This window comes from Mesoplodon mirus (genome assembly GCF_964341445.2).
Source record: "Mesoplodon mirus genome assembly, chromosome: 2".
NCBI classification, from domain to species: Eukaryota; Metazoa; Chordata; class Mammalia; order Artiodactyla; family Ziphiidae; genus Mesoplodon; species Mesoplodon mirus.
This window is the reverse complement of record NC_138977.1, coordinates 168,766,938-168,794,887: the sequence shown is the minus strand read 5'-3', so window position 1 is coordinate 168,794,887 and position 27,950 is coordinate 168,766,938. Positions and strand designations below refer to the sequence as shown.

Below are 27,950 nucleotides of genomic sequence, written 5' to 3'. Positions count from 1 at the left end.
GATTCCTCCAGCTCCGTTTTTCTTTCTCAAGATTGCTTTGGCTATTCAGGGTCTTTTATGTTTCCATATAGATTGTGAAATTTTTTGTTCTAGTTCTGTGAAAAATGCCATTGGTAGTTTGATAGGGATTGCACTGAATTTGTAGATTGCTTTGGGTAGTAGAATCATTTTCACAGTGTGATTCTTCCAATCCAAGAACATGGTACATCTCTCCATCTGTGTATCATCTTTAATTTCTTTCATCAGTGTCTTACAGTTTTGTGCATACAGTTCTTTTGTCTCCTTAGGTAGGTTTATTTCTAGATATTTTTTTCTTTTTGTTGCAGTGGTAAATGGGAGTGTTTCCTTAAGTTCTCTTTCAAATTTTTCATCATTAGGGTATAGGAATGCCAGAGATTTCTGTGCATTAATTTTGTATCCTGCTACTTTACCAGGTTCACTGATTAGCTGTAGTAGTTTTCTGATAGCATCTTTAGGATTCTCTATGTATATAGTATCATGTCATCTGCAGATAGTGACAGCTTTACTTCTTCTTTTCCAGTTTGGGTTCCTTTTATTTCTTTTTCTTCTCTGATTTCCTTGGCTAAATCTTCCAAAACTATGTTGAATAATAGTGGTGAGAGTGGACAACCTTGTCTTGTTCCTGAGTTTAGAGGAAATGCTTTTCAGTTTCTCACCATTGAGAACGATGTTGGCTGTAGGTTTTTCATATATGGCCTTTATTATGTTGAGGAAAGTTTCCTCTATGCCTACTTTCTGCAGGGTTTTTATCATAAATGTGTGTTGAATTTTGTCAAAAGATTTTTCTGCATCTCTTGAGATGATCATATGGTTTTTATTCTTCAGTTTGTTAATATGGTGTATCACATTGATTGATTTGTGTATATTGAAGAATCCTTGCATTCCTGGGATAAACCCCACTTGATCATGGTGTATGATCCTTTTAATATGCTGTTGGATTCTGTTTGCTAGTGTTTTGTTGAGAATTTTTGCATCTGTGTTCATCAGTGATATTGACCTGTCATTTTCTTTCTTTGTGACATCTTTGGTTTTGGTATCAGGGTGATGGTGGCCTCTTAGAATGAGTTTAGGAGTGTTGCTCCCTCTGCTATGTTTTGGAAGTGTTTAAGAAGGATAGGTGTTAGCTCTTCTCTAAATGTTTGATAGCATTCACCTGTGAAGCCATCTGGTCCTGGGCTTTTGTTTGTTGGAAAATTTTTAATCACAGTCTCAATTTCAGTGCTTGTGATTTGTCTGTTTATATTTTCTATTTCTTCATGGTTCAGTCTTGGAAGGTTGTGCTTTTCTAAGAATTTGTCCATTTCTTCCAGGTTGTCCATTTTATTTCCCTTTCTCTTCTTTGTTGGCACAGCTCCCCAGGCCCAGCTTTGGATTTGGCCCCTCCGCTGCTTGTAGGTCACCTGAGGGCGTCTGTTCTTCGCTCAGACAGGACGGGGTTAAAGTAGCAGCTGATTAGGGGGCTCTGGCTCACTCAGGCTGGGGAGAGGGAGGGGTATGGAATGCTGGGTGAGTCTGGGGCTGCAGAGGCCAGGGTGAAGTTGCAACAGCCTGAGGCGTGCCCTGTGTTCTCCTGGGGAAGTTGTCCCTGGATCACGGGATGTTGGCAGTGGCAGGCTGCACAGGCTCCAGAGATCCTTTTAATAAAGGTCTACTGGTAGTAAACCTTTGGGATTATTTTTCCAGTTTCTTATTCTTTTTTTTTTTAACCTTGATCTTCAAAGAGTTTTTTTTCTGGGTACACAAGTCTAAGCTGACTATTATTATTTTCTTAGCACTGCTACCATGATAGTGTCTTGGCTTCTATTTTTGCTATAACCACCCAACAAATAGTCTTTTCTTTGTAGGCAATCTTTACACACTTTTTTTATTAGCATGTCTCTCTCACTTTTCTCTCTGTGTTTTGTTTATGCTTTTTTGCAGGTTGTCCTGGATATGTTTGGGTATAGATTTCTTTATTATTTTTTTCCTTTTATTTATTTATTTATTGGCTGTATTGGGTCTTCATTGCTGCATGAGAGCTTTCTCTAGTTGCGGTGGGTGGGGGCTACTCTTCATTGCGGTGCACGGGCTTCTCATCATGGTGGATTCTCTTTTTGCAGAGCACAGGCTCTAGGTGCATGGGCTTCAGTAGTTGTGGCACATGGGCTTAGTAGTTGTGGCTCATGGGCTCTAGAGTGCAGGCTCAGTAATTGTGGCGCATGGGCTTAGTTTCTCCGTGGCATGTGGGATCTTCCCAGACCAGGGCTCATACCCATGTCCCCTGCATTAGCAGGCAGATTCTTAACTACTGTGCCACCAGGGAAGTCCTGGGTGTAGATTTCTTTTCTTCATTCTGCTTGGAAGTCCTATCATTTCTAAAACCGAGGACAAATTTCTTTTATCAATTGTGATTTTTTCAGCCATTATCTTTTCAATGTAATGCAGCTCCCATTTTTTCTCTTGTCAAAATTTACTGAGATATATTTTGTATCCTCTCATTCTATCCTTCATATCTCTTATCTTCTCTTTCATATCTTCCACTTCTTTGTCCCTTTGTGTTATATCCTGATTACTTAATTTAGAACTATCTCCAATTCACTGATTCCCTCTTGAGCTATTCTAATCACTGTTTAACCTTTGTCTTAAGGTTCTAATTTGTTATTATTTTTCCATTTTCAGAAGTTATTTGTTACTGTTTTGAAATATGCCTGTCAGCGTGCCCCTAATTTTACAAAAAGAATCAATAAGTAAGATATCAAGAGTGATTTGAGAGGATTATTTTAGGTAAGGTGGTCAGGAAAGCCTCCCAGAAGAAGTGAGTTTGAACAGAGAATTGAATAATGAGAAGAAGGTCCTCCACATGAAGATCTGAGGGCAGGGCATTCCAGGCAGAAGAAATATCAAAAACAGAGAAAAAAATATCAGAAATCAAAGAAAGCAGGAGCAAATCAGGTATGTTTGAGGAACTGTATGAAGATTGTCTCAGTCACTTAAAAATCAAGAGACTAGTCAAAGCTTTTCCCTAAAGTCAGATTATAGAGTGTCAAGAAATATAATTGTTATGGTATATTTAAGCTGGATTTTTCTCTTTTCTGTTTTGTAAAGAATATCACAAAAAGCCATGCAGTTTAAATTCAGAAGTTCCATAAATAAATGTTATTTACCATGTAACTGTCACTTGACTAACCTAATTAGCTGTACGAAGTATAAAAAGAAAAAGAAATCAATTTCTTTATAGCCATTACATTTTTCCTGAATATTTGTTATAGTTTGATATAAAATTAGCCACTCTATCACCACATGGTTTCCAGGTGATAATTCACTGAGCTTTTATTGCCCTTATAATTTTTTTCATGTATTTTCCCTCCAAATACAGCTTTCATAATATGTACCTTAACTTTGAAGTTATCAGTGTGCCAAAATGGGGTTCAAAATAACAGCTTGAATAAAGTAAAGCTGATATTACTCTATATTTAAATCTTCCTCTTAGTTTTCTATTACATGAAGAACAAAATTTAAGTTTTCTTTCCATGACCTACATGGCTTTGCTAAGACCTTGTCCCTGTCTACCCCTCTGGACTTAACTCCTTTTCCTCTCTTCCTGGCTTAGTATGTGCAAGTCACACTATCTGTCTGTTTCTGACACATTCTAAGCTTACTTCACCTCTGAACCTTCACTCTTGCTGATGGCTTTCCTGGATTATTCTGCCTTTAGATCTTCTTCTTTCTCTGGCTTGGCCCTCTTCATCATTTATATCTTAGCTAGAATATCAGCTTAACAATAAGACAATAATAAATTCCAGTGTATAAAAATAACTTCTGGGTGATAAAGAAGAAAACACTATCAGAAAAATCAAAAGAGAAACAGTAGTCTATGAAAAAAATATTTATAATTTATATTACAAAATAAAGGACTAATACTCTAATGCATTAAGAGTTTCAAAAATTGAGAAGTGAAAGATATACCAGTGATAGAAAAATGAGCATTGTTTTACTGTCAATTCATAGAAGAAGAGGTTTTAAAAGCCTTTAAACGTAGGGAAACACACTTATAAACTCATAGGAAATACAGTCATATATGGTTCACACCTATCAGACTGATAAGAATTCAAGTTTAACAACATAATCTTTCTGGTGAGACTGTGAAGAAACAAGCACTCTCTAGTATTCTCATTACTAGGGGAATACAAACTGGTAGAATCCTTATGGAGGGGAATTGACAATACATGTTAAAATTATATATGCATTTACTCTTTGAGCCAGAAATCTCACTTCAAGGAATTGAGCCTATAATTACACTTACACAAATATCAATGATATACACTCAAAGTTATTCATTGGGCAACATTACTTACATAGCAAGGGATTTGAAGTAACCCAAATGGTTAACTAAATTATTGTACATCCACACAGTGGCAAACCAAGCATTTGAATAAAAAGGGTGAGAAAGATCCCTTTTTAGTGACATTTTCAAGTTTTAGGAGATAAAAGCAAGATGCAGAACAGTATATATATGTTCTCTTTTTGTATAAACAAAGCAGGAAAGATAAAACCTATCAGGGAATGAAGTAAATGAGGCTGAGGAGGCAGGATAGAAGTGTTGTGAATGGACCTTGTTATGTAGTTTTATATAAATGTTCAGATCCCAAAGAATAAGCATTTTTTTAAAGTTAAAGCAATCCCTAAAATTTGAAAAAGAATGTAACAAATGAGCATAGCTGCATCAAGTTAGTAATATATTAACACTAAGAAAAGAATGATGTCAGGTGACTTTACCCAGTATTTTGACTATACATTCTTGGTGGAATATATTCTAAGGACAAAAGAGTGCTTCAAAGAAATTCTAAACTTCTTTTAGTAATATTAGTAATAATATTGCCATTGTTTGTTATTTTGGATCTCTAGGATAAATCAAATATATAATCAGGTTAACATTGTTTTGGGAAACCAAGATTTTCAGGGTAAGAGAAGAAACAGACAAGTGTAAAATCAAAGTAAGCACCCTGTAATATTACATATGTGTAGATTGGAAATGTCACTGCAAACTCATGATTTTTTTTTCTTTTCAAAAATGTGCATTTCTTAGTCTGACCACTGAAATATTCTAAAAGCTATAACACGACAGCTCAGTGGCATTGAATTTAGACCAAGATTGTGGTCTTCTAAACATTATTTTCCCTTAAAGGGAAATAGGCTTCCTTGGAATCCAGGTCTGGGTCAGGAAATGTACAGGATGAGCCTGGAACATCTTGTGCCAGCAAGCAAGGACGTGCCAAAGACTAATTTGTCAACCAAATGCAGGAGGCAACATTAAGGGTTCCCCATTGGCCAAATAAGAGAACATTTAAGCATCAGAAGGAAGAACAGTTTCAACTGAAACATGTTGAATGTTTTAAAATCCATTAGTTCATGATAATCCTCCCCCAAAAAAAGGTGCCCCTCAAAGTCATTAGTCTACACTGGAGAAGCATAGCATACCAACTCCTTACTTTGAAAATGAGCAATTAGAGGAAAGAGTTAAAGCATTTATTTTGCTTTGCTTTTACAAATTGTATTTCAGGACAACCAAATAGTCTTTTGAGGAAGATTCTTAAAGAAGAATTTCAGTTAATAAGTATGGCAGACACGACAGACTTTAAATATTTTTATTTTGCAATGCTTAGTAAGATAACTGAATCAAACATTATCAGAAGATAAAACTATTAGAGGAGAGGTTGCTTGGGGAACGTTACAATGGAGAGGTCAGGCTGTTGCCATCAGAATACACTGATCACTTAGGCATCATTAGAAACAGACTTTATACATCACTTGTGAAGTATTCCTGCCAGAGACGTTGAACATGAATCTAAGCGATTTTTTAGGTCAATGGTTCTCAAGTGTGGTCCAGGAAGCCCTCAGTGTCTCTGAAACTCTTCCAGGGGATACACCAGGTCAAAACTAATAATAACATATTATTTGCCCTTTTCACTCTCATTCTCTCACAAGTGTGTAGTGCAGTCAGTCAGAGGCTGATGTATGATTTCTGAACACATTGAATACAGAAGCATATATGAGAATCCAGCTGTCTCCTATTAAACAAGAAGCTTAATAGAAGCTAGGCATTTAAAAGATTTGCAAAATTATTTTTTAAAGTTCTCACTTTATTTTGACAGTTATTTTTCATTAAAATGTTTTTATAAACATTAACATTTATAGAGTTATCAATTACAAATATTTAAAGTTTTTAATTAGTTTAATTTATAATGTGGTAAATATTATAACTCACCTAAACAAAAGTTCTTTGAGGTCCACAGTAATTTGTAAGAGTGAAGAGATCGTGAGAACCAAAAGTTTGAGAACCATTTGCTTTAGAGCAAAGTAAATGACACCATAGGAGAGCAAAAAGAACAAACCATAATGTCAGACATTCTCTAGTAGAACTGATGACCTGGCCTCTTCAAAAAGTCAGTGTCATTATTTTAAACAGTGAGGGAAAGGGCTGCTATACATTTTAAGAGACATAGCCATCAAGAATAACACAGACAAATTAGCTCCTACTTTGAACATACAAACTGTAAAAAGACATTTTGGACTCACTAGAGGAAATTCAGTACAAACTACGTATTAGGTGATAACAAGGAATTTTTATAGTTATGTACAAAAATGTTCATATGTTTAAAGATGCATAAGAATATAAAAATGATGTGACAGCTGGAATTAACTTTAAAATACTTAAGTAGATAGAGATAAATAGAGAAAGTGTAGCAAAAATTTAGGTAATTGTATAAACTGAAGAGTGGATAGAAGGAATCATTCTATATTTTTGCATTTTTGAAAGGTATCTCAATTAAATTTCTTTTGTAAGAAAGAGCAAGTCATCTTCCCAGAGGCTTTAAATGATCATTTATTCCAACATAGTAACCTCTTCCCACCTGCCATTGTTACTATTCTGTCTGTCACTGTGTTTTATTTTCATTGTAAGGCCTTACCACCTTGTGAAATTAATATTTTATTGACTTTGCTTTGTTCTACTAGAATGTAAATTACATGAGAGCAGGAACATTTTCTGTTTTGCTCCCTACTGTTTCCTTTGTGCCATTTAGAAAAATGACTGGCATATTATAACCATGCAATAAATATTAATCAAATGAATGAACTGTAAAGCTATGCATTGATCTTTTATTTATCCACCCAGAGGTAACTGCTTCGGTTTTCAATCCTTCCAAATCATTTTCTGGAAAAACATACTCAACACACACACTTACACACACTCACTCTCTCCTCCCAGAGCTCATTCTCACAAATCATTCATTATATAATCATCTATAAGTTGTATTTTTAAAATATTTTTAAATATCCATATGTTACTGTTTCTCTGCAGATCCATTTTAATACTTAAATTGATCTACTTAGCTGAATAGTGTTCAATTTTCTGGAAGGATCACATTATACTTAATTCTGTATCTTCAGGTATATTAGTGAACATGCTCAAGCTGGTATTTTTCAGTCAGTCTTAATTTTTACCTTAGGACATATTCCTAGACGTGAAATTGCTGCATAAAACAGCATGCATAAAGCTGTTAGAAGTCAAGATAGTGGAGGTAGGTGTAAGTTAGGACCAGAGGAGATACGATGGGGGGCTTCTGGGTTGATGGTGGTGATCTACATGCTATTTACATCGAAATGTTCAGTTTGCGAAAATTCATTAAATTGTGTAGTTAGGTTCATTCTTGTTATGAATGTTGTATTTTAATAAAAAGATTTTTAAAACTCATAAATCAATTTTAGATGAGCATGTTAAGGGCTAGCAAACCTAAAGTCTTCCAATATGATGTTGTAATAAGTATACATCCCACATTTTAAATGTTTGGTTGAAACTTAAACTTACATAATACACAGTACAATACATGGGATAAAAAAGAGAGTGTGTTTTTTAAAATATTTTTCAAGGTATTGACTTGAAGCCTTTTGAAACTTTGCTTTAGTTCAGTATTTGTAGGAATAACTGAAGAAAAAAAATAACTGCAATGAAATTCTAAAATGGCATATGGTGGAAGTGCTGAAACCTTGTTTAATTTTACCAGTAATATTTCCTAATTAAATTTAGTATTATTAATTTTTACATCCTAAATTTACTGTAAGCACTTCACTCTGATTTATTTTGTCCCTTGTCATTATTAGTAAATAGTAGGTGAGTGAATTCTATGGGATTTCAGCTATGTATGCACTAAATAAAAACACATTGAGAAAGCAATAATTCTTCCCTTTTAAAAAAGTGTTTGATATGCAGAAGAAGGCAAATGAAGGAAGGAAGAACCAATGTTAAAGCTTAATTGATGTGCTACTCTGATATTATATTATTTCCTCCATGACCCTGAAACTTTAACTCAGTGGTTAAACAAGTAACAAAAACAATTTTAAAATAAAATTTGGATAAACCCAAGTGATTGCTTTTACACTTTGGTATTATTTTGTTAATAAGTTTGCGGGGTTTCTTCATGAATATATGCTCATTATGGCAAACTTGGGGAAAGCAGAAAATTAGCGAGATTATATTAAGTGTGTATTTTATATATATTTGTGCTTATCAGTAATATTGAAATCTTTGGTATATCTTTGTACATAAAACCACTTAAATGTTAAATACTATTTTCTTAAGATAGATGCCTAGAGGAGTGTGAACATTTTTAAGATTTTTGATAGCATATTACTAGATTATTTAGAAAAGCATTTGTTCCTAAACTGGTAATGTGTGATGGTGGCAAATTTATTGCGCCATTACCAACATTGTAACTTGACTTTTTAAAACATTTCACAGATTAGAATTGTAGTTGAATACAGAGTCTGGAATAACTGCCTGAGTTTGAATGGCATTTCACTACTTACAGTTATCTTGGGCAAGATAATTAAAACCTCTTTTGCTTCAGTTTTATCATTAAAAATTGCAAATAAATAAAACCTATTTATATATTGGGTTGTGTGAGCCCTAAGTGGGGTTAAGACATATAATGCTCTTAGAGTGGTGTTCTGCACACTATAAAAATGTTATGGTTTTATATATTTAGATTTTTATATAAGCTCTGTTTTCTAGAATCAGTTAAATATAAATGATTAATATTTGAAATCAGGGGAATCTTCTAGAGAGTACAGTAGGGAAAAACAAGAGCTGAAGGCTGACTAGAACAATACATTGAGGGGCTAAAAGAAAGACAGGAAGGGGCCTCCCTGGTGGCGCAGTGGTTGAGAGTCCGCCTGCCGATGCAGGGGATACGGGTTCGTGCCCCGGTCTGGGAGGATCCCATATGCCGCGGAGCGGCTGGGCCCGTGAGCCACGGCCGCTGGGCCGGCGCGTCCGGAGCCTGTGCTCCGCAGCGGGAGAGGCCACAACAGTGAGAGGCCCGCATACCGCAAAAAGAAAAAAAAAAAAAAAAAGAAAGACAGGAAGACCCATTTAAGGAGAGAGATAAGAGGTGATCAAAGACATAAAGTAGAAATAGTATTAAGGTATTTATTAAAACTATTAACATAGGTTTGCATCAAACATCATGAAATGTTATATTGCATTGATTTGGATGAAAGTTTTATTGCTAGTGATTAGTGTTGTTATGAAATTTAATTTGGAATATTTTCCCCTTGTCCAAACAACATAAAATGTATGTGATATTTTGTCATTAAAATTCACTTGCCTTCATGTACTGAATCTTACTGATATTTACATCTTTAATATTGATGATAAGTAATGTGTTTTTGAAGGTCTTTTAACTCATGTTCATAGTCAGGTATGAACTGAGCTTGAGGAATTTGTCTTGTATAGCAACCAGAGACCAATAGTATTGTGAGGAGTTAATAAATATGTTTTTAATATTCATATTTAATTTAGTGGTTAGTGATCATCAACTTGACATTCCTAAAGAAAAATCTGTTATTAAAGCCTAACGAATATAGAAATTGATGATTAAAAATCATTCTCGGCCTCTTTAACTGAACTGGAGTTTCTCTTTGTGTGAAGCTAACTTCTCTCCCATATAGATGTCAACTTTTTGACTGTGCTGTCATTTTCTCACTAGCTGAACAAAGTTCATTGAGTTCATGATTATTTTGTCAGTCAGGGTCTGCTGTATGCAGTGCTATATGCTTAGGATTGGTGTGACAGAATTGAGCAAGTTGTTGATGAGTCAGTGAATTGGTCTTTATTGAGTTACTGTTGCTTTCAGGCCCTTGCTTAGAAGTGAGTCTTGTGAGAAAATCAGCTAAATAAGTATACTTAATTGGATATAAATCGTAAATAGATTTTAAACATAGTTACTAAATCCTCACAGTACTATTGGGCTTCAGGTGCTAAACTAGGCAAATTATAATAACACATCATAAATACAGTATAGAAGAATATGAAGGGTGCTATGGGAATATGAAAGAAGGCTGGGGAAAAATTAGGAAAACCTTCTTTGAGGGAATGATCCGGAAGGATGTGTTAAAGTTAGCCAGGCCAAGAGAGCACAGAGCATACTTTGAAGAATGGACAGAGGCAGGTAAGAGATGAGCAAGAATGGTGTCTTTGGAGGAGTGAAAGACAATTCTGTATTATGAGGGTTGTATTTGTCTGCTTTTAATAGATTCTTCATCAGGAATTTGCAGGAGAATACAGAGCTGAGAATAATTTGTAAACAGAAATCCAAATCTTGGTTTTGGAATGCAAATTCTCAAAAAAATTAACCCAATAAAATGTTGATACTCAAGAAATTGCTTAATTTGGTCATGGTTTCAGTTCTCCAAACACCAGTCCATTTTTAAAGTTATCTGGTAGTGTCATGTAGACAATTACCTGACCTTGTTGGTAGATTACATCAGCCTCTCTTTAATTCTATATCTTTTGCACTAGTGTTTGCTGAGAAATAATTAAATTGTGTTGTTAATGCTCGGTCTACAACCAGTAAATGGAAACAATCTGTTTTTATTATTTGGAAAATTTTCTTATATACAGCAAAATGCAGTGTCATAAACATGTTCCTGTCACCCAGAACGAATAAATGTGTTATTTGATCATACTTGCTTCTAATATGTTTTCTCTTGAGGAACTATCACATCCTTTTGTTTATCCTTGCAAGCAACCTCTGACAATACCTATTTATGCATCTCTAAGCAAAATAGTTTTATGTGCTTTAGAGATTCACGTAAATGCATACCAAATGCATTCATGTTCATTTACTCCTGCAACTTGCTCTTCTTACTCATCGGATTAGCAAAAATTAAAAATCTCAACAACACCAAGTGTTGTCAAGGTTATGGAAAAAATTTTAGTAATATCTACAGAAGTTCAAAATGTATACCCTTCTGTCCAGCACTTACACTCCTAGGTGTGCATCTTAGAAAAATTCTTATACGTAAACACAAGAAAACATTTAGAAGGATTTTCGCTTCAGAATTGTTTGTAATAGTGAAAACCTAAAACAGCCTAAGTACCTACCAATAGGTGAATGGTAAATAAATTTCAGTCTCTCTTTCTGTCTTCTACTTATTTTCTGTTGCCCTGAAGCATTTAGCATGATAGGTGCTTACTTTTTATCCATCAAGTTAATTATTAGTACTTTGAAAATGTATACACACAAAACAATCTAGTTATGTGATATCTCCATTGTGAAGAAGTGATGCTGATAGGTGCAAATCAGCAGCAGAGGCAAGAAAATGCCCTTTTTTGCCATTTCTGATTTTTTCTTTTTCTTAATCCTAGTTCCCAAGTTATTTCTCCCCTTCTCTTACTGTTTTTGTTTTTCTATTTCAGATAATCCTAGGGGTTACTCTTTATGATTTTTCTAGCTCTTGAGCCACAGCCTTTATGATGGAAAAAAGAATCATGATACCAGCAAAATACTTTAATATAGGTGACAAAACCACTAACAAAAAGTGAGATTTTTTATATATAACATGGGCAGCCTAGGTATGGAGAATGGGTTATGGAAAAAAGATAAAAGCATTTCTCACCTGGGCCACTGTTTAGAGTTCCTAAAGAAGAAGTCCTTTTAAACTTCTTTTAAACCATAGTTCTTTTAAAGATGGAGCAGGGCTTAAGTCTAGCTCATCCTCAAGACTGAAATTAGCTATCAAACCAGCAATCAAGGAGTGGTCCAAAAAGGACAAGAATACCTTTACTGTCCTAGCTAGGGAGCTACAGCCTAGTTTTCATAGTTAATATAAAGGAGAGAGAGAAGGAGTTCTCTGCACCTCCTTATTTATGGTTTGTGGAGTAGTTAACCTGAAATCGACCATATCAAAAGTCTAAAATTTAGAACTGGAGAAATTCATTAATTTATTATGTAACATTGACAAGGAATAACACACTTATGAAGAGTGTATTTTGTATGCTATAAACTACATAAAACGAGCAGAATCAAAACGAGTGAATTCAGTGATAAATCTGAATATGGATTAGGTAGTAATGACTTTTTTGAAGATGGTCTTATAAGACCTTAAAATAGTAAAATTTTAATTGCTGAAGAAGAGAAATGAGATAGTAAAGGAGAAGACAACATTCATTTCTCTATTTTAGTAGGTTATAGCACTCTACTTTTGTTTATGAAACACAAATGAGTAAGTCAGGATTCCTGACCTTGAGGAATTCAGTCTCGTGGAAGAAAAAGATACGTAAATCAAAAATTGCATGAGAGTGTCGTAAGTGTTACAGGATGCTGTTGACAAGGTGAACACTAAGATTCTACTTGTGGGGGGATCTGGATCTTTAAAGATGAGGCGTTTGGCAAGTTGAAAAGTGGAAAGAGCCTTCTAGGCAGAGGGAACCATGCACTGCAGTTTGAGAGACCTGACACCACATAGCATGTTTGAGGAACTGCAAGTGGTTTAGATGCACAGGAAGTGTGATGGTTGAGATAAGTTGTTGACTAAGCCTAAGATTGGGCTGGATGGATAAACTGGGGCGAGACACTTCATTTAATAATTTTTTAAGGTAGTATGTACCATGTACTTTATTTGTCCAGTCTCCCTTTTTACCCTTTCAATCTAGGCATTCTAACCTCTAGCAATAACTGAATTCCTTCTAGTTCCTCTCAATTCTTTCCAGCAAATATTTATTGAACACTTACTGTGTGCCAGCCACTACTGTAGGCAGTGGGGATACATCAGTAAATAAAATAGACATGATCTCTGCCTTCACATAGCTTATAGTCTAGTGGCTAACACTAATAAGTCAATAAGCAACTAGAATATAGCCTGCTAAATGCTAAATACTCTAGGTAAGTGTTGCAAGTATAGGAACCTAGAATAATGACAACCAAGTTCAAGTTGTGTCATGAATGACTGAATAATGAGTAAGATTTGGTGACTATTAGGATGAGTGTGGGGATAGAAGGAGAGGATTAAGAGACTTCTAGGCAGAGGAAACTAACTGATAGTGTGAAAGCCTAGAGGTGAGAAATAGCATAGCACTTTCCCAACAGGTGTCCCTGTTCCCCCCTTAGCCCCTTGCAGTCCATTCTCCCCACAGCAGATTGATCCTTTAAAAACATAAAATTGTGCCAGATTTATGCTTAGAATCCTCCAGTGGTTTCTTATCTTTCAAAATAAAATTTCTTACCATGGCCTACAAGGCCCTATGTGATCTGCCTGATTTCTGATTTCATCTCTCACAGTCTTCTTACTCCACTCTAGTCACACTGACCTCTTTGCTGTTCCTTAAACATTCCAGATATGATTCCATATCATAGCCTTTGCACAAACTGATCCTTTTACAAGCTTACCCCAAGATAATCTGCTTGGTTGGTACTGTCACTTTGTTCAGGACTCTGTTCAAGCCCAAGAGGCCTTTACTGATAATACCTGATAAAATAGCAGCTGCCTTAGTCCTACCCTCATTACTCTTATCAGCTCACTCTGCTTTATTTTTCCTAAGTAGCACTGATCATCAACCTGAAATATGGTTGTTGTCAGTGGTGGTGGTGTATGAATTACCTAACTAGATCACAAGCACCGGGAGGATAGGTACTTTGTATACCTTTTTTTTACTGCTGGTCTCCAAGTTCCTGAAACAGTGCTTTGCACATAATTAAATTTTTAAACCTAGTTGAATTTTTTAGTATATTTTTTAAACATGGGTTTTCTTAAAATTATTTCTTGTAGCTTTAATTTTCAATTTTTTAGCTATCTGTAGAGATATATTCCCAGTATGTATTGCTGTGTTTTAAATTCATAGTTTATTTTTATTCTTTTTGATTTTGAAGTTTATCAGATTAACAACATATCTGAATCATTGAAGCTTCATCTATGTAAATTCAACATTATAATAGTAATAAAAATAACTACATGTTAGTAACAAATACATATGCAGTTGTTTCCTAACAGTTTACTTTTCCTAAAATGTTATATTGTGTCTTCATCCAATCACAGATATAACCACAATACATTACATAGGCAGTGATTCAACTGTTGTACATTTCAGTTATTTAAAACAGGAAAATTTTATGCTGAGTTCTAAAAAATAGATTGGTTGTACATAGAGTCACAGATTACCTAAAGTATGTGTTCCACATATTACTAGTCCTAGTAAATGCTAATTATCGCTTTCTTATTCATCATCATGTTTTCTATGCTTTCTGTTTTGTTCAACGTATTCCTACTTTGCCAAAGCATCATCTGGGCAGCCTTGAATAGGAAGCAGTCATGTTTCTATTGAATGAGCAGTCAATGGCTGTTCACTGCAGAACAGTGGAAAAGGTGACCAAGGGTGGATTTTAAACATTTTATATCTAGTCTCTTTGTTTCTTCATATCACTTGGCAGTGCCAGCTCCTTCTCTGTTCTTTTTTCCTATGTAGTGCCTTCCCAGTCATGTATTATTGCTAAAACCACAAGATGAGTTGGTGATGGCCATGTGTCAAATACAAGTGTTAATTTTTAGGTCATGAATTAGTAGATCATCAAAATATGAAATGTTAAAATGTTAAGGATTACCTGTCACAAATATAAAGTTTTTTCTCTTGCAAAAATTATAGGGGATGGAGTGTTAGATCTCTCTACAAAGAAAACCAGCATAAAATCTGAAGAGTCATCCATATGTGATCCTTCTTCTGAAAATTCAATGGCTGGGTAAGCAATATCTAGGAAATATAATTTAATATTAATATAAAATTATGGAGAGAACTCTTAATACTACTCTGAATAGATTGACATATATAGTTTTCTTCCAGAATTTTTGTCACTCATAAGTGTGTGTCTCTCATACCTTTCATTTGTCCTTTCTCTTTCTTTTTTATTCTTTCTGTTAAAGAAAAGTTATCAGAACAATCACCAAACTTTAGTTCATGTTACTAAAATGAACTACCAAATTAATCATAGAATACAAACTAAGAAGCAGGACGAGTAAAGAGAATTTTAAATTCAATATTTAGGAGGCAATTTTAAGGAAAATATGTAATTTCACTATTTAATTTTTTTAAACAACCAGTTTTAAAAGTATTATGCTTACTAATTCTTATAACTAACTTAACAGTGTTTAGATTTTTTTCATTGTGTTCTAGGTGTGGTGGCAGACTACTTTATCTAGTAATCACCACAAAAAATCCTTTCATGCTTTAAAAGCTGCTGTTAAATTAATTAAATAGTTAATAGTGAAATGCTGTTCTGTTGGATTTTTGAATTTTTTTTTTTTTTGGTAACTTTTGCATCTTCCCATTAACAAACTGCATAGGAAACTTTTTAGTAACATTTAAATCTCAGATGTAGAGTGTAATCTGTTTCAACTAAGGCTGTAATAGCTTTTTGAGTCATGAGGTATAGTGAGCTTTCTGTTTAAGAAACTTTAAAAGTTATAGTGATACATTCGAAATAGAAATAACATGTATAAAATCTAAAAGTATTTTACCCAAATATAACTTATCTACTTGTTTCAGATTTTAAGTTTTTATCTAGAGAAAAATTAGTCTTGTGGAAATATGGGGTATTTGTGTTTGGAAATATTCTTGGTGCTACAAATTTCCTTTAAAGGGGTTGACTCTTTTATTACTTGTTTAGCGGTAACGTCACTTTTCTACTAACAAAAACTCCTTTAGGATTTGGGTATTTTATATAATGGAACTCTAATTGTAAAAAAATTATAAGTGTTGCTCTGCAAGCATCTGTCAGAGGACTAGCAACATCATGAGAATATTTTTACAAATACTGAGCTAGGATTTTATGTTCTTGGAAGGTCTGCCCGTTGAGGCCACCGTATGATTGACACATTGTCCTACCAGGACTATAGCGTTTGCTTTGATAAGGAGCAACTACTACATCTCACAGACTTAAAAGAGTCATAAGCAGTGATGTTACCTAAGCAAGGAGTATAATAAAGGAGTGGACCCTCCCTTTCCATAGCTGTGTGAGAGTCTCTCATGCATCAGTTTACCATCGTTTCATTCCATCCATCCAGGAGACTACACAGAAACAGAGAGGACTATGTGGAAAGAAGTGCTGAGTTTGCAGATGGTTTGCTCTCAAAAGCTTTGAAAGACATTCAGTCTGGAGCACTGGACATAAATAAAGCAGGCATACTTTATGGCATACCTCAAAAAACTTTACTTCTCCACTTAGAAGCCTTACCAGCAGGGAAGCCTGCATCTTTTAAAAACAAAACTCGAGATTTCAATGATAGTTACTCATATAAAGACAGTAAAGAAACTTGTGCAGTGCTGCAAAAAGTAGCCTTGTGGGCGAGAGCTCAAGCAGAGCGCACAGAAAAAAGTAAACTCAATCTACTTGAAACCTCAGAATTAAAATTCCCAACAGCTTCCAGTTACCTCCATCAGTTAACTCTACAGAAAATGGTTACTCAATTTAAAGAAAAAAATGAAAGCCTACAATATGAAACACATCCTACTGTACAGTTAAAAATTCCTCAGCTACGAGTAAGTTCTGTTTCAAAACCACAACCTGATGGTCCTGGTCTGCTGGATGTTATGTATCAAGTTTCCAAAACCTCTCCAGTCCTGGAAGGATCAGCTCTCCAAAAACTGAAAAATATACTCCCTAAACAGAACAAAATAGAGTGTTCTGGGCCCGTAACTCACTCAAGTGTTGACTCTTATTTTCTACATGGGGACCTCTCTCCTTTGTGTCTTAATTCTAAAAATGGAACAGTTGATGGAACCTCTGAAAATACTGAAGATGGGTTGGATCGAAAAGATAATAAGCAGCCCAGGAAAAAACGTGGCCGTTACCGGCAATATGATCATGAAATAATGGAAGAGGCTATTGCAATGGTAATGAGTGGAAAAATGAGTGTTTCCAAAGCACAAGGAATTTATGGGGTACCTCACAGCACTTTAGAATACAAGGTAAAAGAAAGATCTGGAACACTGAAGACTCCTCCGAAGAAGAAACTCCGATTACCAGACACTGGGTTATATAATATGACAGATTCAGGGACTGGCAGCTGCAAAAACAGCGGCAAGCCTGTGTAGATTACTTGTTAGGAAAATGTGTGTATGTGCGTGTGTGTGTGTGTATGCGTGTTTGCGTGTGTGTATGTGCACAGGTGTGTATTTGTGTGTCTGTATACACACATGTGGGAATTACAGATGCTCACTCTGACAGGAGACATGAAATTTTACAGTTCAAAAACCACTTACATGCCTTTTGAAAAATAAGTTTTATTCAGGGTTTTCACTGTGGACAGAACTATATAGTTGCTTACTTAATTCTGATAGTTTGTATTTAATCCTTGTATAAATAGGTGAAAAAGATTCAGGTTTTCTTTAGTAGTCAATAGCATAAAGCGTTGTGGGAAAACAAGTAATTGTCAAGTGAAACATTTTTATTGGTGAAAGACCACTCCAGCCATTCAGTTGAACCATCTTATAATGGAAATATATTAATAGTTTGTAAACATTTTTGCATAGCATACTTACATTTGTTGTAAGTATATCAAACAACCAATCAAAGTTTAAACAGACAGCTATCTCCACACTAATAAAAATTAATATATACAGTATTAGTACACTACAGTGCATTCTATGAAATATGAAATGCACTCAAGTGCATCCACCAGGAATAGAAAAGAAAACCTTAAATGATATGTATAATGAAATTTAATATTTATCATTTAATAGTTGATTTAGCAGGAAGTTGGGGTTTATAAGGTATATACTTTAAAAAAAACTGACACATAGTTAACCCCAGCAGCTATAGAGTCCTTTAATGTAAGATGGAATACTAAGAACAAAAAGTAATTTAAATTTAATTATTAAAATAATTTAATTTTGTTTTTCATTTGAAAAATAAGCTAATGTGTAAGGTTAGAAAAGAAAGTTGGAATGCAACTTAGAGCATGTTTATAATGTGCACAGAAAAAGCTTGAGAATGATAATTTTGGTTTAAAATGTGCTGGTTAGTTGATGTTATGACTACTTTAAATTTTAAGGATTGTGACACACTCCTACTATTGAAAAACCTCAGTGTAACTTTAATATATTTGCTGCTGTGACATTTCAAAACATTTTCAGTTTATCAAAATGAATTACAGATTTCATTTTGGTGGGCGATACATTATCATTTTGCTAATAACCAAATTTGCAGTTTGTTCAGGGTCTTGAATAGATTTACAGATATTTAACACTGAAGCTGTTTTGAACTTTCAGTAATGTAAACTCTCTACTAATTGGGTAGTTAGAAGCTGGGCAGTGCATTTTAACTTTTACTAGACTCATAAGAGAGACCAGTAATTTTATATAGCAGTTTCAAAATGTGGTTCAGAGTATCCATGTTGGATTTATGAAGTATGCAGTTTTAGTGGTAAAATGTTATAAAGCATGTGCCTCCATAGAAAGAATGGGGATTTGCTTCATAAATTCAAAATTCTTCGAGTGCCCCTTTTCTCTATTAAAATTCAGGTTCTGATTATTTTTTCTAAGCCAGTTTTCCTAAGTCCAAAAGGAATACTTAAAGCTGAATTTAAAAAATAAGTGCACCTTGTCAAATACATGTGTTTTTACACTTGTGTTTGTGTGTATCTAGTAATCACATATACATGTAATACTAAAGAAATTTTCAGCTATTACATTTTAAAACTGCTTACATATCTTTAAGGAAACTGAAGAGTGGGAAACTACACAACCGAGTAGTTATTTGGTCTCTTAGATCCATACTGAACCCTCTTCAGCTATTAATGTTACCTGCATACTAGGGTATGAATCCTCTTGCTTTTTTTTTCCCCACTAAGAAAGTATACATAATAGATTGCAAAACAGCAGATGTCAGGGTCATCTTTCTTTTTAAAGAATTAAGCCATATTTTGTGAGGGCCAGAACTTGGATTATTTAATATATTTCCCCTCCCCCCCCCCATTGAAAAACAAAGTTAAAGTAAATGTTTCAACACAATTTTATTGACCTCTTTATACAGAATTTTACTTGCAAGAATTTGGGGGCTTGAATGCATTACATAATATTTATATTGTATTGAGCTTTTTTATTCCTCACACTATATTTACATTAATAAATTGATTGAGAAGTTTATAGTAAAGGGATACTTACAGAACACTTTTATATCATTTAAAAGATGACCTGACCAAAAACTTTACAGGATTCATAAAATCAGGGATCATTTTGCTATTGACTTCACAGTGATCAGTAGTTTTATAGGTAATATTATAGTTAATTTGCAGCATTTTAGTACTTGTATTATTTATTTTTGGTCAGAAATAGTAAATTAAATATTTTTTGATAGTTTATAGGTAATGATCAACCCATAACTTTTAAAAGAAACAAAATGTTTCTAATTATTGAGTTAACTTTTGATTATACAAACTAGGAAAGGCAGGGAAATTTATGGGTTCCCCTTCTCCCCAGTGATTCTGTTAAGATGTTCTTTATGTTAAACTTTCAAAGTACTTTATAAATTTAGTTACCAGTTACTACTTATTAACTGACAATTTTCTGAAAAATCCAGTTTCAGCAGACTTTTAATGAAGGTGAAAGCAGCCCTTATGTGCTTTCTACTTATTTGAATGTTCCTCAAGTATTTTATATTTAAAAAAAAAAAAGGAAAAGAAAAAACAGTGCCTCTGTTTTTAGAAAACTACTGCTCAGTAAAGTTGTTTAAACCATTTCTGGTAGCTAATGACAATTTTATATTAAATTGTATACTAACTTTAGTGAGACCGATTTTTTTAGTTGTTTACAGTACAAATACTTGTATTTGTTTTTTAATTGCAGTATTTCCATTGTCGCAGTAATTTAGTAAAACTCTGTGGCTGCCTTGATTTTGACAGATTTTGTTAATATAAACTGATTGTTAGGCAATTAGTTATATTTATGCATAAATCAATTGCACTATAATTCATGAATTATTTATTACAATATTTTCTAATGAATTCATGTATCTGTCTTGTGTTGTAAATGTACTGTAATTCTGTTTCTACTTTGTGTTGTTATATATCTAAATCTGATTGTATGAATTTTAATTGTTCAGTTAACGTGTTTCTAGGTTGTAATTTGTAGTAAAGCACTTCAATGCTTTTGCACTTAAATTTACAACACTGTTGGTGTGTGATTGATTTACTCATTCAGTAAAAGGAAAAAAAAGAAAAGAAAAGAAAAAACTGACTACACTGGCTTCTTTGATTCACTCTAGGAAGCAGTTTTATTAATATTAATATTAGAAATTAACTTTCTCCAAAGACAGCTGTTTCAACAACAAAACTTGTAATGGCAAAATGGATAGAAACTTACAAAAAAACCAGAATTTTTTTTATATATAAATCAAACAGGAAAAGGTTAGAAAAAAATTTTAGCATGAAAAACAAGGGAGCTGTGAAACATACAATTTTAGAATCAATTGAGAATAAATTCTAGATTGGAGGCTTATGTGTATTCAACTATTTACTTATATATTAGGTTTTTCTTTGAGATTCTAACATAAGAAATATGGAAAAGAACAAAATTGAAGGCAAATAAGCATATTGTGGAGCTTTATAATTTAAGAACTTAGTTATCTAATATCTGATATATATATATATATATATATATATATAATCTTAATACCTGAATATCTAATTAGTAACTTTTTAAAGCTGTTCTTCATAAGACATTAGATAGAAATTACTGGCCACTGTGGTATTTTTGAGATTTTTGAAGTTCCATTATTAAAAATAATAAGTATAGACTTCCTTGGAAAGTCAAAAGAGAGCTATAAAAATCAGTGGTTTTCAGAATAGTTAACACTAGTCATGAATTTTTATTATTTCTACTCTAGACTTTACTAACAGAAAAAAATCATTTGAGCATTCCAAGAACTGTTACAAAAGCATGTTAATCTTTAAAATGTAGTGCAATGTATTTTTCTGAGAAACATGTAAAATCTATTTAGTCACAGATATGTTTAATAGGCCATAACATAACTTTTAAAGAAACCTGTTGGAAATGTGTCTATCAGAACTTGTGGGGTTTTCTTTTGCTTATGTGAAAATTATAATTTTTAATTTACTGGGAAAGAGTATAGTATCACTTATATCTTCTTATTTGATAGTTAACATTTACTCCTGCCTCTGTTCTCTACATAGGTTTCTTGAATTATCCAGTAGTGAATCTTCAGAGTCAGTTCAATTATTTTACACTCCCAACCATGAAAACATTTACAAAAAAATTATTTTCAGAAAAGAAAGGATACTGAGGTCATGTCCTATCTTCATCTGTCTAGAGGTGTCAGTGGGCTTAAAAAGTTTTACTGTAATTTCGTATCTCCTATCTCTTTGATAGCCACTTTATGTCAAATCACATGCTAGTTGTAGTAGTGAAACATTGGTTGAATCTAGTAAAGATACCTTTTTTCTAGAAAAATTTTGATCAAATTAGATCAAATTAGAAACATTTGCTTTGTTGTTTTTGTTACTCACTGTAATTTTTATAAAATGTAGATAAAATATTGCATACTTATCTGTGAAACAGGGTAAGCCAGTTTTAGGGAGGAAAATTTAAAAAATAAATCTCACTTTTCATTTTAAAAGAAAAATTCTTTAAGTTTTAATATTCATGAACATAATAACCCTTTATTTAAACAAAATACAATCTTCTATAGCAATTTATAATCAGCATATTTCAACTCCAACCCTAATAAAATTTCTACAAGTCAGGAACTAACAACAAATATAAGAAATCACAAGTGGGAGGCTATTTTCATGTACAGAGTTTGGTGATATGTTTAATTTAAATAGATACTTTTCTGAAACAGAATTCTTTTAATATATTTTATTCTTCTTGCTGCTGGTATTGGATTAAAAAGCCTTTTGTAGACCTCTACATTGGTTGCTAAGTAATCCTGGGTTTTAGTTAACATTAGATGTATGTTAGTTTTTGCAGTGGGACATTTTCCAGCATTTGAAATTAAATAATTAGGTAAGTAATGCCTTTAGTTTTGATGTAATTAATTTAGTATCTAAAATCAATTAAAAATAGATTTCATTTTTAAATAGCTTCAATTTTTATTTTCTTATTAGGTTAAAAGGCCTGCAGTTTAATCTTAGAAAAGACATTCTGTTATTTATATGAAATCTAAATCCCTTGATTGTGACTATGCAAAACTTTTTTTCATAATTTTATTTTCACTACCTTGAAAAATATCTATTTTAAATAAAGATAAGAAAGATTTTCTCCTACACTTATTTTTCTTATTTGCACTAATATGGACTGATAACCATCAAAATAATTTATAAAATGTCTACTTTAAAATTTTTAACTCCTTCTGAAGCACTTTCCATTAAATATTCTTAATATACCCAAAGCACTAAACATTAACAATCTCTAAATATAATCATATCTATCATCAACAGCAGCTTTTATATCACAAAACATAGGGCTTTGCTTTGACTCATATTTTGTCATAGGAAATTAATTATCACCAGTGCTTCATTTTATTTTTGCTAAACAATAATGAAGATGTCACTATTGCAGCTCTCCATAGGAGTTAGGAGTCCAGCAATACCAAAATATCTTTTGTTCAAACTCTGTTAAAATTAAAATTCCTTACGATATTAGTATTTTTGCTGTAATTCATTTTTTGTTTGATTTTTATTTTTAGTTCAACTGTTGATGCAAAATCAGAGGAAGCTACTAAAATGGAAAAAGGAAAATCAGCATTAAGCAAAGTTGTGGAATCTTTGTGCATACATCACCAGCAACAAGTTTTGGCTATGTTGAAATTTCTAGTACAAGAGCAGAATGCTGCTTCTCTTTGCTGTTGTAATACATCATATTCTGTGTCTTCAGAATCTCAAAATCCCCTTATTGAAGATGACTTAGATGGGCTATTCTGTAGTTGTGAATATAGGCTGGCAGAAAGAGGGTATTTACACAGTGAAAGACAAAGCCCTGGTTTTGTGCCTCTGCCAGTCTGTATTAAAGATATACATTGTTTATCTTGCCAAACTGTAACTATTGAACACATTAAGACAGTGAATAGAGGAATTGCAAGCAGTTATAATTCTCACAGGTGTTGTTCTGGACTGTTACCAAACATTCATTCCACAAAATCAGCCTTTCAGACTCCTCTTTCATCAAGGGAAATATGTGATGTTTCAGTAAGTCTTAAAGACGTTTGTAGATCTCGAAGTCCCTCACCCCCACCATTATCACCTGTACAGACTGAAGGGTTTGAAAAATTGAAAGATGTCATCTCAGAGCTTTCAGCCTTAGAAAATAACAGACTTGAAACAAACATTAACCAGCCTCCATCTCTGACACCAGCAGAAATAAGCAGTGACAAAGATGATCATGAAGGTAAAATGCATAAAACTAAAAAATCCAGTAACTCTGATTGTTTGCTCTTGGAAGACAGCAATAATTGTACTACAAATCAAGAAAAAGGTGAAACTACTGTAATTTTTCAAGATTTAATGGATCGTATCAATGAAAAGTTAAAATCAATAGAAACGATAGATATGACAAACCTTATAAAATTATCTAGCAGTGATTGTAATAGAGATAATGATATAAAATTGAGAGATTTAATAACCTCTCTCTTGCATAATGCAAAGGCCAGTGATTACAGTTTTATGGAATTACTGAGTCAACATGATAAAAAGGTAGAAAATAAAATTATTCAGACAAGATTTCGAAAGCGTCAAGAAACCTTACTTGCAATGCGCAACTCTCCTGATTCATCCATATTTAGAAGGCAGTCTTTACGGATAAAAAGAGAACTTGCTAGTCTTGATGAAAACTTTATAAGAAAAAAATACACTGAAAAAAATCCAAGGAAATTTGTGTGCCATGATGAACTATTTTCAGCGGACAAAGAAGAATTCTATCATTGCCAAGGGCCTTCTTTACAAAATTCTAAAAGCCTTCAAGATAATAATCATGCAGAAACATTTTCGCCAGATTATGGATTACAGTCATTGCAACTACCTCTTAATTTAGAAACTAACTTGGCTTTTGATGCATTTTCAGAAAGCTTTAAAACAACTTCTGAGAAAAGGAGCATAAGAAGATCACAGGAGAAATCTGTGGCTGGAAAAAATTTTTTGCAAAATCATAAAGAGAATCCAAAATTAGAGAATATTCAAACTCCTTTGAAAAGTGATGTCCCTGGACTTTTGAGCAGAACTAAACGAAATATTGTACCTCCAGGGTGGTATTCTATATATGTAACAAATAATTATATTTTCAAAAAATCACCTAAGGCCAAAAAAGTTTGTGACTCTACAAAAAAAAAAGATCCAGTAAAAAATATTCAGATTGAAAGCTCACACAATATAGATTTAAACAAAATTGCAATGAATTCTAATTTACAAGTTGTTGTGGAACGTTTGGAAGATACAATAAATATGGCCAAAAAGTCTTGGAATAATCAGTCATTATCGGAAGGATATAAAGCATCCAAGAAATTGATAGAAATTGATGGTAAAGATCAACATGCTGGTAGAAATATGACTCTTACTGTAAGTAGAATGACATGCAAAGAGCAGAGTTTATCAAAATCCATAGTGGCATCCACCAATATTAAAAGCAATCATATACCTACAATAGATTTGAATAACAAAAGACTTGATAACCAGAAAAAGTCATCTGTTTTAAATACAGGTAGCTTGATTTCCAGTGTTGAAAATGTACCAACAAAATATGAAGCCATTGAAAGCTCTTCTTTTGCCAACTATTCTAGTCCTATCAAACTCATGTTTCTATCTGAGGTTAAAAGCAGTGAAGGAGTCAAATATACTTTAACTTCAGTTGATAACTCCAAATCAGATCGCTATCTTCCTTCGGAAGAACGACCAACTCATCAAGTAAATGAAAAAAAAAAAGAAACAAATGAGAATATCCCAAATGCTAACTTTGAAAATTATAGTTCTAATCTTAATGATAGTGACGGTCTCCAAAAAGAACTAAACAAATTTAATTGTGCAAAAGAAACTGCAGAATCCTCTTCAGTGTTTACAGATGATATGAATAGTGATAAGCCACAAGAGGAACCTAAGGAATATTCAAGCAGTGCTATTGATTCATCTTTTAAAAGAAAACCAGGTAGACCTAAAAAAATAGGTCCCCAGGTTGTGAAACAGATTAAGCGACCAATTGGAAGACCACCAAAACCTAAAACTGACCAAACGGACATCACCATTTGCCAAAATGAGTCCTTTAGTGCTGAAAAGAAAAGCCCAGAATCTCTCATATCAGAAGTAAAAGAAGGTATATATAAGAAGAGTATTATAATAACTGTTATTTATGGAAGGTCAAGAAGAACTAAAAGGCATGTTTCTGAAGGAAGTGTAAACATAAGCAACGGTATGTCTTTAAATAATAATGTTGCTGATTTTCCAACAGAATATAATAGTCTCAGAAATATTAGAGAATATGAAATAGACTCGGGTGAAAGAATAAGTGCTATTTCAAGTCTGACTACTGAAACTGAGACCTTGGGGTCTGGCTTTGAATATGTTAGACCTATCAAGAACAAGTCTGTGATACCTCAACACTCCAAGAACATTATTCGACCAAATCAGAAGTCTTTGGCAATAATTAGGAAGCCTGGTAGACCTGCAAAAGTGAAAATCTCTGGCATATCTGTGACTATTAATAGAATTTCACCTCAGGAGAGAGAAGTAAGTATTAGCAGCTGCTTACCTCCTTTAGAACAAGAGAATATATTAGAAAAAAATCTGCCTGAAGTAAAATATGATCACCAGTGCACCGTGGATACAAGGCACACTGAAGCTGACGAATTTAAGAATGGATCAAAAAGTATGGTTGCTACTATACCTTTGAGACATTCTATTAGGGATCGAAAACCATCTCTGCATTTCTTACATTCATTAGCATCTTCTGGTTCACTTATTTATAGAAATGCTCTGCTCCATAAATCATGTAAACTCCATTTGCAGAAAGGTAAAAGTCAGAAGGACAAACATAAGCAGTCAAGGATTAAAATAGCTTCCAGAGGTACATCAGGAGCTAGAAATTCAAGGAATGCAAAAAAGCGTTTGGAAGATAAGTTAATACCCATTTCTGAAGTATCCTTGGACCCTATAATTTCATCAAACCCTTTGCTCAGGTGGTGGGCTGCTTCTACTTCAAACGATTCCTTATTAGAGGAATTAAACAATAGATTTGAGCAAATAACAAATGCTTGGGTGTCCGTGAGTGGAGATGAAGCTGAAAATTGTGTTCATAAAAAAAGAGAACACATTGAAAACGATAACTTCAAAATAGCAAGCCCTTTGGACACCTGTTTTTTAGAACTTGAAGTTTCACCTGTAAAAATGCTTTTTCGGAAAAAGTATGATTTGAATGAACTCTGTACCTGGTTTATGCAAACAACAGAAACACAGTCTCTTTCACTAGTTAGAAAAGCAAATGCACGAAACCCTTTGGAAGTAATAAATACCAGAGGAATTAAATTAGGGACCAAATATTCTGATTTTAATACCAGCCCCTTCAGAAAGCACTTTAAAAAATTTGCACTATCTTCTCCTTCAAAATCAGCAGGGAAGTTGCATATACTGCATAAAATGGTTAGCTCTCCACTCTTAAATGTGAAAAGTAATTTAACACTAACTAGGTTAAAAAGAACTGAGTTTAAGAGGTTGCGACATGAAAGGTGGAGAAGAGAGGGAAAGCTGCACAGCCATGGAACAGGTGCTTGGATCTCTAAAAGGAGGAACTTAAGATTTTTTTGTCAGAACCAATTTTTGAGTAAGACTGAGGGAGGAACAAATGCTGACATCCCACGCCAAGGAAAAAACACAGTAGATAATCAGTTTATTTTGCCACCTAAGGTCAGGGATGACTTTTTGCAACAGAGGGTGGCAATGTCTGACTTCAAAACACATGGTAGTTTAGAGAATAAATTTAAGTCAGAAGCAAAGGAGAATGGAACAAACTGCAGCCAAAAAGATTTTGAAAAGGGCCCAAGACTAGGAAGTGTATATCCAAATAATTGGAGGTCAAAAACCTTAAAAGATTGTAGAATATTTTTGAGGAAGATCAACTATCTTGAACACAGAAATAATTTTAAGTTAAATACAATCATTTACTCTCCTGAATCTGTTAACAGTGGAAGTAATCATCAAACTCACATAGAAGAATCAAAGCACATTACCTTAAGATCCCATTCTGCTAGGCAAAATTCTTTTAAAAAGCAATCCAAAGAAATAGAAAATGCTAAAGCAAATAGTCCTTCAAGCAATACATTTCCTAGCCAACTTGACAATAGTAAATTAAATAAATGTGTTAACTATGACAAGAATCCTTCTGATAGTTCTGAAGTTCTTAGCAAATTGAACAAAAGAAAAAGACCACCATGGAAGACCACAGAAATGTCAACAAAAAGACATAAACGGCAGTCTTGCAACAGTGGACAAATGGCAAACTATTATTCAAAATCCCAACTAGGTAAGTTTTTCTCTACTTAATTTTGAAGTTTCATTGTAGGTGCCTTGAGTAAAGTATGAGATAATGGGTAGAAAAAGAACAGCTGATTTAGTTTTATTTCCAAAAA

The 27,950-nt window shown here is 33.5% G+C and overlaps 1 protein-coding gene across 11 annotated transcripts in view; it reads left to right on the top strand.

Annotated features, from left to right (window-relative positions):
- Nucleotides 1–27,950, top strand: part of LCORL (ligand dependent nuclear receptor corepressor like) — a 185,218-nt gene that overhangs the window by 138,979 nt on the left and 18,289 nt on the right. For 6 of the 11 annotated variants that reach the window (XM_082600672.1, XM_082600673.1, XM_082600668.1 and 3 more), the window contains 2 exons: nucleotides 14,978–15,071; nucleotides 23,034–27,844. The exons of 1 other annotated variant lie outside the window; for it this stretch is intronic. In XM_082600672.1, coding sequence (XP_082456798.1) covers nucleotides 14,978–15,071; nucleotides 23,034–27,844 — 4,905 coding nt within the window. Of the gene's footprint in view, nucleotides 1–14,977; nucleotides 15,072–16,392; nucleotides 21,188–23,033; nucleotides 27,845–27,950 lie in introns of those variants that run through there. 4 more of the 11 variants (XM_082600677.1, XM_082600678.1, XM_082600679.1 and 1 more) reach the window with 4 other exon arrangements.